The sequence below is a fragment of the Coregonus lavaretus genome, assembly GCF_964263955.1.
Source record: "Coregonus lavaretus genome assembly, chromosome: 7".
Classification (NCBI taxonomy): Eukaryota; Metazoa; Chordata; class Actinopteri; order Salmoniformes; family Salmonidae; genus Coregonus; species Coregonus lavaretus.
This window is the reverse complement of record NC_139994.1, coordinates 16411197-16423234: the sequence shown is the minus strand read 5'-3', so window position 1 is coordinate 16423234 and position 12038 is coordinate 16411197. Positions and strand designations below refer to the sequence as shown.

The 12038-nt window shown below is 42.2% G+C and overlaps 1 protein-coding gene across 1 annotated transcript in view; it reads right to left on the bottom strand.

Annotated features, from left to right (window-relative positions):
- Nucleotides 1-10069: 10069 nt before the first annotated feature.
- LOC311132316 (neurexophilin-1) overlaps nt 10070-12038 on the bottom strand; it is a gene marked incomplete at both ends in the record, with an annotated part of 39067 nt that continues 37098 nt past the window's right edge. Inside the window, one exon of the mRNA XM_084165565.1 lies at nt 10070-10825. Coding sequence (XP_084021691.1) covers nt 10070-10825 — 756 coding nt within the window. The remainder of the gene's footprint in view (nt 10826-12038) is intronic.

Sequence of the window (12038 nt, the reverse complement as noted above, 5' to 3'; positions counted from 1 at the left end):
CTACATCAGTCTAACTGAATATGGATGTTGTGTTGGTTGAATGTTCCAGGCAGGTTCCAGAATGCTCTTCAGCTGGTAAACCTCTTCTTGTGTTCGGTAATGTCAGCTGGTTTTGCAAGCTTTGGCGCTGTGGCGATGTTGGCAGGGATGTTGGGTTTGGGGGGCTGAGATTTTGGCTCCTTGTGGACCACCGTCTGGTCCTTTCTGCACTCCACAGCCAGGTGGATAAGCTTCTCGTACACTTTCTTCACCACCGACTGATGGGTTTGTACTGCAAGTCTCCTGGAAAGACATGAATCACTGATCATGAGGATGTGTAAAATATAAAGACTGATCATGAGGATGTGCAACCATACAATAAACCATGTTAATCTGTAAACAAAAAAGGATACAGTAGACTGGTATGTGTTTTGTTACACTCAGAGTCAATAATGGGGCATTGGGCTGTTAGCAAAGATGTGAATTGTTGGAGGGGGGCTTTACTTGTAGACAGTCTAGTCTTGTATTGTTGTGTATGAGCACCTACAGTTGTGCTGTTGAGTAGACAAGCACTGCCAACAATGGAGTGAATAGGCTAGAAGAGTTTACTAACAGCCCCTTTTCCCCCATGCCAAAGAACTGACTGCAAGGGTGTGGAAAGTTCGAGCAGCAGTTGTCTTGTAGACAGTTTAGTGTATTGGTGATTTGGTGTTTCAAAGTCAGATGATGTTGAGCTTGAGCTTATTCCAGGCTGAAAGCTTTCATCCAATGGGTCTACAGGCTCTGTACTACTAAAGCTGGTGTCAAGGTCATCGTCATCAGCAGCAGGATTAGTCTGTAGGACACACTGTGATTAGCCAACAGTTAACTACTTTTCCCCCATCAATACACACTCAAACAAGGTACTATATCCACCCACCCCCCTCATGTCAATACATCATGCATACTAACCTTCCCACACAATACCGACCCCCAACAGACACCAGTCAGTTACCCACAACATCCCCTTCTTACTAATACCTCCTTTTCTCTAATTTCGACTTCAAGCCTTGCATGAACAATCAACTAAGCCTCCATAATACAGAGAAAACTACAGTAGAAGTTGTAGCCTACTTATAAACACACCATCTATGACAACAAGACACAGACCATGTTTATGCCTAGCTCCAGTATATTTATTTGCTCATCTTGGAGTCATGGAAAGATTTAGTCGATTTTAGTAAGATTTTAGAAGGTGACTTACACTAGTTCCTGGTGCTGAGCTTGATGCTGATGCCTCTGCAGATGTTGATGGGATTGGACTCTAAATAGAATACAGTCATGTTAGCCTCTGTAGTAGTTAGTTAGCTAAATAGCTAACGGTTGGCTAATGTCACCTAACTAGGCTAACATCAGCTTACAAAGGTACAAATCACATCGCCAGATAGCAGTTGCCTAATTACATTGATATGCTTTGGAATGTCTAGCCAGCGTATTATGAAAGCTAACGATAGCTAACGCACTTTTGTACATCGCGCTGTTCCATACATTTGACCTTATTTTAGCGTCCCAAAAACGTAATACTTCCAGGTCAACTGAAATATGAATACCATTATAAAGCACAATTTCTCCCCTTTCCAGCAAAATCAATGACGAGACCTTCATGTTGCCCGTCTCTGCATGATTGAAGAAAGCAATGGAGCTCCGCCGGGTCTTTTTAAAAATGGCGGGTGGGGAAGCGCAAGCCACCTCTAAAATGTAAATAAAACACTATAAAGAGCTTATATAATGTCTCATTACATACCTATTTGAAGGGTTGTGTCGATTTTGAATAGGGTTTTTAGGGCGGAGCTAATTGTATCTTCACAATTAAACTGTGGGTGTCACGTTTTTTGAGAGTCATGATAGCTCGCAGTGACTATGTGAAAAATTAACAATTTATTGAATTAACTATTGATGAACTAACAAGTAATTAACTTTACACTCACCATTGCACTCACCATTGATCCTTTCTTGTTTTTAATCTGCGAGAGAAGTGCTACACCTGGTGGAAAGAGGCTGTACGGCACAGAATGAGTTGAATAATGCGTGCCGTACGTTACGTCGTGACATGTCACACTTTAACGTACAGCGTCAGCGGGGTCAGGTTTTCAACTTTTCTCCAATACTATTGGTTCATTACCCCGGATTTTGATGCCAACACAGTCGCTACAGTCCCATTAGTTTTCATTGCAACCTTGTTTGAATGCCGCGGTTGCCCACATATGTACGGAACTGAGTTAGCAACCGTTAGTTAGCTCTATTTTGGTTTAGATAAACAACTGTAGTTCGCTAGCTACAGTGAGGGAAAAAAGTATTTGATCCCCTGCTGATTTTGTATGTTTGCCCACTGACAAAGACATGATCAGTCTATAATTTTAATGGTAGGTTTATTTGAACAGTGAGAGACAGAATAACAACAAAAAAATCCAGAAAAACGAATGTCAAAAATGTAATAAATTGATTTGCGTTTTAATTAGGGAAATAAGTATTTGACCCCTCTGCAAAACAGAGGTCAGACGTTCATTGTAGTTGGCCACCAGGTTTGCACACATCTCAGGAGGTATTGTGTCCCACTCCTCTTTGCAGATCTTCTCCAAGTCATTAAGGTTTCGAGGCTGACGTTTGGCAACTCGAACCTTCAGCTCCCTCCACAGATTTTCTATGGGATTAAGGTCTGGAGACTGGCTAGGCCACTCCAGGACCTTAATGTGCCTCTTCTTGAGCCACTCCTTTGTTGCCTTGGCAGTGTGTTTTGGGTCATTGTCATGCTGGAATACCAATCCACGACCCATTTTCAATGCCCTGGCTGAGGGAAGGAGGTTCTCACCCAAGATTTGACGGTACATGGCCCCGTCCATCGTCCCTTTGATGCGGTGAAGTTGTCCTGTCCCCTTAGCAGAAAAACACCCCCAAAGCACAATGTTTCCACCTCCATGTTTGACGGTGGGGATGGTGTTCTTGGGGTCATAGGCAGCATTCCTCCTCCTCCAAACACGGCGAGTTGAGTTGATGCCAAAGAGCTCGATTTTGGTCTCATCTGACCACAACACTTTCACCCAGTTCTCCTCTGAATCATTCAGATGTTCATTGGCAAACTTCAGACGGGCCTGTATATGTGCTTTCTTGAGCAGGGGGACCTTGCAGGCGCTGCAGGATTTTAGTCCTTCACGGCATAGTGTGTTACCCATTGTTTTCTTGGTGACTATGGTCCCAGCTGCCTTGAGATCATTGACAAGATCCTCCCGTGTAGTTCTGGGCTGATTCCTCACCGTTCTCATCATCATTGCAACTCCACAAGGTGAGATCTTGCATGAAGCCCCAGGCCGAGGGAGATTGACAGTTCTTTTGTGTTTCTTCCATTTGCGAATAATCGCACCAACTGTTGTCACTTTCTCACCTAGCTGCTTGGCGATGGTCTCGTAGCCCATTTCAGCCTTGTGTAGGTCTACAATCTTGTCGCTGACATCCTTGGAGAGCTCTTTGGTCTTGGCCATGGTGGAGAGTTTGGAATCTGAATGATTGATTGTTTCTGTGGACAGGTGTCTTTTATACAGGTAACAAGCTGAGATTAGGAGCACTCCCTTTAAGAGTGTGCTCCTAATCTCAGCTCGTTACCTGTATAAAAGACACCTGGGAGCCAGAAATCTTTCTGATTGAGAGGGGGTCAAATACTTATTTCCCTCATTAAAATGCAAATCAATTTATAACATTTTTGACATGCGTTTTTCTGGATTTTGTTGTTGTTATTCTGTCTCTCACTGTTCAAATAAACCTACCATTAAAATATATAGACTGATAATTTTTTTGTCAGTGGGCAAACGTTCAAAATCAGCAGGGGATCAAATACTTTTTCCCCTCACTGTAAATATCTAGTTAGCTAGATAACGTTAGCTACATTACCTCAGCTTGGTTTATTTTCTGCTGCGCTTATGTTGGCTGAATGGATAGCTCCCTCTTTGAAGTGAAAGGGAAAATCGATAGAATAGCATCACTTTTCAACGTTTGACAACATGGCAACCTCATCAGTTGAGAATTCAGTTCCGTTTCTAAATCCTCTGGCTGAAAGTGCTGGCTACAGTCATTTTGATATTTCTCACACCTCCATGGGGCGGTCCTCCACATCCTGAAATCGATGTGAATTCTGGATATTATGGTTTGCTTAAACTAGGTGATGTAGAGGTGCAGAATCGCTCGTAATTGCGTGTAGTGAGGAAATTCTCAATTTCTATGACACATATGATACAGTGGGGAAAAAAAGTATTTAGTCAGCCACCAATTGTGCAAGTTCTCCCACTTAAAAAGATGAGAGAGGCCTGTAATTTTCATCATAGGTACACGTCAACTATGACAGACAAAATGAGATTTTTTTTCTCCAGAAAATCACATTGTAGGATTTTTAATGAATTTATTTGCAAATTATGGTGGAAAAATAAGTATTTGGTCAATAACAAAAGTTTCTCAATACTTTGTTATATACCCTTTGTTGGCAATGACACAGGTCAAACGTTTTCTGTAAGTCTTCACAAGGTTTTCACACACTGTTGCTGGTATTTTGGCCCATTCCTCCATGCAGATCTCCTCTAGAGCAGTGATGTTTTGGGGCTGTCGCTGGGCAACACAGACTTTCAACTCCCTCCAAAGATTTTCTATGGAGTTGAGATCTGGAGACTGGCTAGGCCACTCCAGGACCTTGAAATGCTTCTTACGAAGCCACTCCTTCTTTGCCCGGGCGGTGTATTTGGGATCATTGTCATGCTGAAAGACCCAGCCACGTTTCATCTTCAATGCCCTTGCTGATGGAAGGAGGTTTTCACTCAAAATCTCACGATACATGGCCCCATTCATTCTTTCCTTTACACGGATCAGTCGTCCTGGTCCCTTTGCAGAAAAACAGCCCCAAAGCATGATGTTTCCACCCCCATGCTTCACAGTAGGTATGGTGTTCTTTGGATGCAACTCAGCATTCTTTGTCCTCCAAACACGACGAGTTGAGTTTTTACCAAAAAGTTATATTTTGGTTTCATCTGACCATATGACATTCTCCCAATCCTCTTCTGGATCATCCAAATGCACTCTAGCAAACTTCAGGCGGGCCTGGACATGTACTGGCTTAAGCAGGGGGACACGTCTGGCACTGCAGGATTTGAGTCCCTGGCGGCGTAGTGTGTTACTGATGGTAGGCTTTGTTACTTTGGTCCCAGCTCTCTGCAGGTCATTCACTAGGTCCCCCCGTGTGGTTCTGGGATTTTTGCTCACCGTTCTTGTGATCATTTTGACCCCACGGGGTGAGATCTTGCGTGGAGCCCCAGATCGAGGGAGATTATCAGTGGTCTTGTATGTCTTCCATTTCCTAATAATTGCTCCCACAGTTGATTTCTTCAAACCAAGCTGCTTACCTATTGTAGATTCAGTCTTCCCAGCCTGGTGCAGGTCTACAATTTTGTTTCTGGTGTCCTTTGACAGCTCTTTGGTCTTGGCCATAGTGGAGTTTGGAGTGTGACTGTTTGAGGTTGTGGACAGGTATCTTTTATACTGATAACAAGTTCAAAGAGGTGCCATTAATACAGGTAACGAGTGGAGGACAGAGGAGCCTCTTAAAGAAGAAGTTACAGGTCTGTGAGAGCCAGAAATCTTGCTTGTTTGTAGGTGACCAAATACTTATTTTCCACCCTAATTTGCAAATAAATTCATTAAAATTCCTACAATGTGATTTTCTGGAATTATTTTTCTCAATTTGTCTGTCATAGTTGACGTGTATCTATGATGAAAATTACAGGCCTCTCTCATCTTTTTAAGTGGGAGAACTTGCACAATTGGTGGCTGACTAAATACTTTTTTTCCCCACTGTATGTTAATATCATATTAATGGACATATGTAGTAAAATAGATCAGCGGTGACATTTCCCTTTAATATTGTCTCGATTGGTCTGATCGGATAAATTAAATCTGAACCTTATCTGGCTGATAAAGATATTGGCTGTATACATACATATGTAGACATACTATTCCTTGTGGAGCAATTTGTCTCTAATACAGTATGTTTGAATGCATACGTTCAAAACATATGCCAAATATCACACATTAGAGTGAATCCCTGTAGACTTGTTAAAAGTGAATAATTCAGGGCTAAACTTTAGGAGGCCTACTCCTTAATGAGGCCGTCTGTAAAAGCACGCTGCAGACAGCCAATGAACACACAAACCTGGCACACACTTTAATTACTGAGAAGTTGTGAGCCAGATAAACGCAGCGAGGAGCGGATTTCTCCTCCAGAGTGTTCTAATCGCTGTAAAGCCGAGTGCTGATCCTAACTGCCGACTACGAGGCTTCCATGGCAGGTGCCACTGCACTGAGGAGTCCCACAACAGACGCCGCTATCTGCTATTGACTCCAAACTGCACTCACTCTCAATCTCCTCAATCTCTCTCACAGGGACTGGAACACAACTTGGCTTCCATGCACATGACCATGCACAGCTTCTCTCTGTAGACTATAAGGAAAACATGGTATCAAAGATCAGAGGGACTCTGGGAAGTATTGATGCTTAAACTCAGGAAGTATAGAGCTTACTACATACGTAATGTATGGGCTTTTGATTGGTCTTGGAGTGAATTTGGATGAATGGTGTGATCAGTTTTGCTTTGATGAAATTGGAAAAAGTTTGGTTCCTGTCTTGATCAGGAACATCAAGACCCAATTCTAAGAAGTTCAGGAATCTATAGGCTCTATAAGTTATGGTAGGTCAGGATAAAAAATTAAATCAAAATGTATATTTTATTGAAATGTTACAGATTATGTGACATTATAACGCGCTAAGAAAAGCATGGAGCTCAGTTTGATCTGTATCTTTGGAGCGAGATTTGTGAATACTGATGTTACTATTGGGATACTCTTGAAAGCCCTGAGGAAATCGATTAAATGCATACTATGCACTATTAGGTACAGCGTGTTGTAAGACTCATGATGCAAATTATGTTGAGAATATGTACTGTACATGCTTAAATGTCTGGCAATTCAGATATCCTTAATATGTATTGACCTTGAAATCCTACCATCATTATAATCAGTGAGACATGCATATAAAGAAATCACACTCAAGAACATTCAACTGATAAAACTTACAGTATTTTTATTTATATGTACACCTCCATCCCATCTTTCCCCCAGAAATAAATGTTTTAGTCATACAGTTGATGAGTACTTATAATATATTTAGACAGTTCTACAGCGTATGTACAGGGTTGCTGTTTTCATGGATCCACGTCTACATCATCAGCAACATCAGTGTCTTTGTTCGAGGAACCAAGAATGAGCATTAATGGAATGGGAAAGAGAGAGAGAGAGAGAGAGAGAGAGAGAGAGAGAGAGAGAGAGAGAGAGAGAGAGAGAGAGAGAGAGAGAGAGAGAGAGAAAATGAGAATGAGAACAAGAGAGAGAGAGAACAAGAACGTGAACGAGAGAGAGGAAGAGAGAGAGAGAATAAGAATGAGAGAGAGAAAGAGAGAGAGAGAATAAGAATGAGAACAAGAGAAAGAGAGAGAGAGAGAGTTTGTGGGAAGGGGGAGACAGCTTTATGGGGGCATATACAGACACAGCTCAATTCAGGATAAACTATGTACAATACAAACCATTCATATAAATTATGCTCTCTAAGACATAGAATTCATTACATTAAATGTTTTATTAAGTCAATGACAATGAGCAAAGCCCCCAGTCAATCATAACTGAATATTAACAATAAACCTAATAAGGCTGTGATTTTCTAATAACAATCTGAGCCAGGACTTATACAGGGACACTCCAAACAAGCTGAAGATTGAACAGCGTCATTCCTGAACATGAAAAATGCTTTATTTTTTATTTTTTATAAAACATGCCTGCGGGAGAAGCCTGCTCAATGCTAGCTCAATGCTAAGTCCGCCAGGCTGATAAGACCATCTCCACCTGATACTTGGATTACATACCGACGCTCTCCTCTTCTTCAGCTCTCTTGCCTGTGGGGTCGAAGGGTTAAGAAATGTGTGGGGCTCTTGAAGGCCTTCAAGGATAAGAGGCTGGACTGATATTTCTGAGAGAGCGGAATTGAACTGCTATGAATGAAGGGTATTGCAGGTGCGAACAAAACATAGGATCCTGTACGTTGCCATCAAATTGGTAGCTCACAGAAGTGAACTTTCATACAGAAAGTATGGTGGCCCTAAGGAGCAAAGTAAGTAAGAAATACTAAAAGGAGAAAATCTACGCATCTACAAACAAACTGGACCAAGCAAATTAACATAACATATCCATAACATCAAAAAGTTGTGACGAACTAATAAGACTTACAGTGCATTCAGAAAGTTTTCAGACATCTTCCCTTTTACCACATTTTGTTACGTTACAGCCTTATTCTGAAATCGATTCAATACATTTTTTCCTCATCAATCTACACACAATACCCCATAATGACAAAGCACAATTTTTGAAAATTTTGCAAATGTATTAAAAACAAAAAACATAAATATCTTATTTACATAAGTATTCAGACCCTTTGCTATGAGACTCCAAATTGAGCTCAGGTGCATCCTGTTTCCATTCATCATCCTTGAGATGTTTCTACAACTTGATTGGAGTCCACCTGTGGTAAATTCAATTGATTGGACATGATTTGGAAAGGCACACACCTGTCTATATAAGGTCCCACAGTTGACAGTGCATGTCAGAGCAAAAACCAAGCCATGAGGTCGAAGGAATTGTCTATAGAGCTCCGAGACTGGATTGTGTCGAGGCACATATCTGAGGAAGGTTACCAAAACAAATCTGCAGCATTGAAGGTCCCCAAGAACACAGTGGCCTCCATCATTCTTAAATGGAATAAGTTTGGAACCACCATGACTCTTCCTAGAGCAGGCCGCTTGGCCAACCTGAGCAATCAGGGGAGAAGGGCCTTGGTCAGGGAGGTGACCAAGAACCCGATGGTCACTCTGACAGAGCTCCAGAGTTCCTCTGTGGAGATGGGAGAACCTTCCAGAAGGACAACCATCTCTGCAGCACTCCACCAATCAGGCTTTATGGTAGAATGGCCAGACGGAAGCCACTCCTCAGTAAAAGGCACATGACAGCCCACTTGGAGTTTGCCAAAAGTCAGCTAAAGGACTCTCAGACCATGAGAAACAAGATTCTCTGGTCTGATGAAACCAAAATTGAACTCTTTGGCCTGAATGCCAAGTATTACGTCTGGAGGAAACCTGGCACCATCCCTACGGTGAAGCATGGTGGTGGCAGCATCATATTGTGGGGATGTTTTTCAGCGGCAGGGACTGGGACACTAGTCAGGATCGAGGGAAAGATGAATGGAGCAAAGTACAGAGAGATCCTTGATGAAAACCTGCTCCAGCGCGCTCAGGACCTCAGACTGGGGCGAAGGTTCACCTTCCAACAGGAACAAGAGCCTAAGCATACAGCCAAGACAACGCAGGAGTGCCTTTTTATTTTTTATACATTTGCAAAAATGTCTAAAAACTTGTTTTTGCTTTGTCATTATGGGGTATTGTGTGTAGATTGATGAAGAAAAAAACAGTTGAATCAATTTTAGAATAAGGCTGTAATCTAACAAAATGTGGAAAAAGTCAAGGGGTCTGAATACTTTCCGAATGCACTGTACATGAAATGCTGATTTTACTTAGTTACAAATGGAACTATCAACCACAAATATGTACACATTATGCATCTATGAAATCATTGATGGAAAAAAGGCATGAAACCAATAAAACAAATGAATTATAATCAATATTATTTGTTTAGTCATAGTATTTGTATACTAATAATATTATAATTATAAAAATAATTATAACAGTTTTGCACAACATTTGAAATAAATAAATTATTATGTGTCACTGCCCCCATAAATCTTTACTTTCTGTATCGTCATCAAAAGTCTTCATTTCATAAATAGGTAATCAATTCATTTTACACATTATTTTATGTTCAGAACAGTACAGCTAACATATATTTCTCTGGGTGGGGAAAAAGAAGAAGAAGCCCCACTCTGTGCTTCTGGTCCACATTGGGGTTGTTGTTGTGGGAGTGGTCAGCCAGAGGGGAAGTAGGGAGTTTCACTGTGGTAGTTGTAGTCCGGACAGACTTTCTGCACCAGCTTGTAGTCAGTGCTGTAGAAGGAGATGTAGATGCAGATGACTTTAAAGGGCTTGGAGCAGAGCCAGGAGACGTGGCTCTGAGTCTGCTCCTGGTAACACGTTTTGGATGGGTCGAAGTTACACAGCGTGTTCCTGGCGCCCTTCTCCACCTTCTCGTACTCGATGCGGCAGTTGAAGGACTTGGAGTCCTTGGCGTCGATCACGGACTGCTGGGCCGCCACATCGAACTCCACGATCTTCGTTGGTGGGACGAGACTCACAGACACATTGCCCTGGCCTGTGGAGTTGTGTCTGAAGTAGACACTGAACGTTCCGTTGCCGTGGTCCACAATCTTCCCGGTGATGAGGAGGTTGAGCTTGACTGTCTTGATGTTGGAGTGGAAGTCTCCCCAGCCAAACATCTTTTTGAACTTGCCCGTCTTGACCATAGGCCGCCGTTTGGCTCTAGGTCTAGAATCATGGAGGTCGGTGGAGTTCCTCAGCCAGTCCCAGAGGTCCTGCTCGGAGTAGGGCTCTGGGGTGTCGTAGCGCAGATCCAGGGCTGTGGTGTTCTCTTTGCCATGGAGAGTCTGTGACAGCAACCTGCTGATTGACAGGTCCTTGCCGCTTTCTGTCCATATGTGTTTTAACGTTGACTTGGGGCTGCCCGACTTGAGGAGGTCTCCCTTGGAAGCATGAACACTTGTCACCTGAAACAGAGAGAGAAGAGGAGATACGTTTCACTAACTGGTTTGTCATACATTTAGAGGCTGTTACAGGACACACGGTAGTACTTGAGACAATCAAACATATTTCTCTAAGCAGGCATAGAGACGCATCAGCAGATATTAATATCATATTCAGGAAATATTGACTTCACATTCAGGCACTACAAAACGGACTGATCAAAACGGATTCTGAAGTGGGGAGAGGAGATACCGGTAATCCATCTTTCAGCGATCTTCAATTAAAAAAAGTAGCAGACAGCCCCCATTTGGGAATTAGAATGTGTGAGAGACAGAACACAGCGACTGTCTCTCTCTCTCTCTCTCTCTCTCTCTCTCTCTCTCTCTCTCTCTCTCTCTCTCTCTCTCTCTCTCTCTCTCTGTCAGTCAGTCAGTCAGTCAGTCAGATAGTAGAAGGGATTTCCACTTGGCTCCCCCAGATAGATAGATGCAGCGGCTATTCAGTGAGTAAAGACCAGACTATTAAGCACAGAGCGCTGCTTGGATTGATGATTGATGAACCCCCAGGTTTATCACCATTTAGCCACAATGAGTGGAATTAGGTTCATACAGGCCCCGGCAGCGGAAAGTGACATTGATTGGCTGATTTCTACTGTAAGACGTGACAGCAGATCCGTCTTGCCCAGGGTTTTTGCATTTCGTGGGCCGAGGCCCTCCGGGGTCGATACATAGAAAATGAGGTTTTGCTACCAATAAGTTGGACCTTTGGACATGAATTTACTTCGTCCCTACAGACAGGTTTAAACATATCGTTGTGTAGGGGGAAAATATGCCTATATGGTTCCCATAGGGTGCTTGGTGAAGAGAAAAAAATAATAATAATCAAAACGTTGAATGACAGGTGTGTTTTGAATTGCACATTAAAAGCCATTTGAACCTAGCTTGGAGTAGATTAACGTTATTATGGATACAATTTCTGTAGGAAGCTTTCTTTGAGCACTGGCCAGATGTAGGATCTTAATTTGAGCCAGTTTGCTACAACAGGAAAATATTCCTGCAGCAACAGAAAATGTACATTTATTGTAGGGGTTGATACATTTTTCATTAAGGCAAATAAAGTCTGACATTTTAAAGTGGAAATTACAAACTCTAGAAGCCTTTTAAAATCTTGAATACACTACAATTTAGCATTTCCTGCTATACAGGAAAATCCTCAGCAACAAAAGAGTGATCAAAT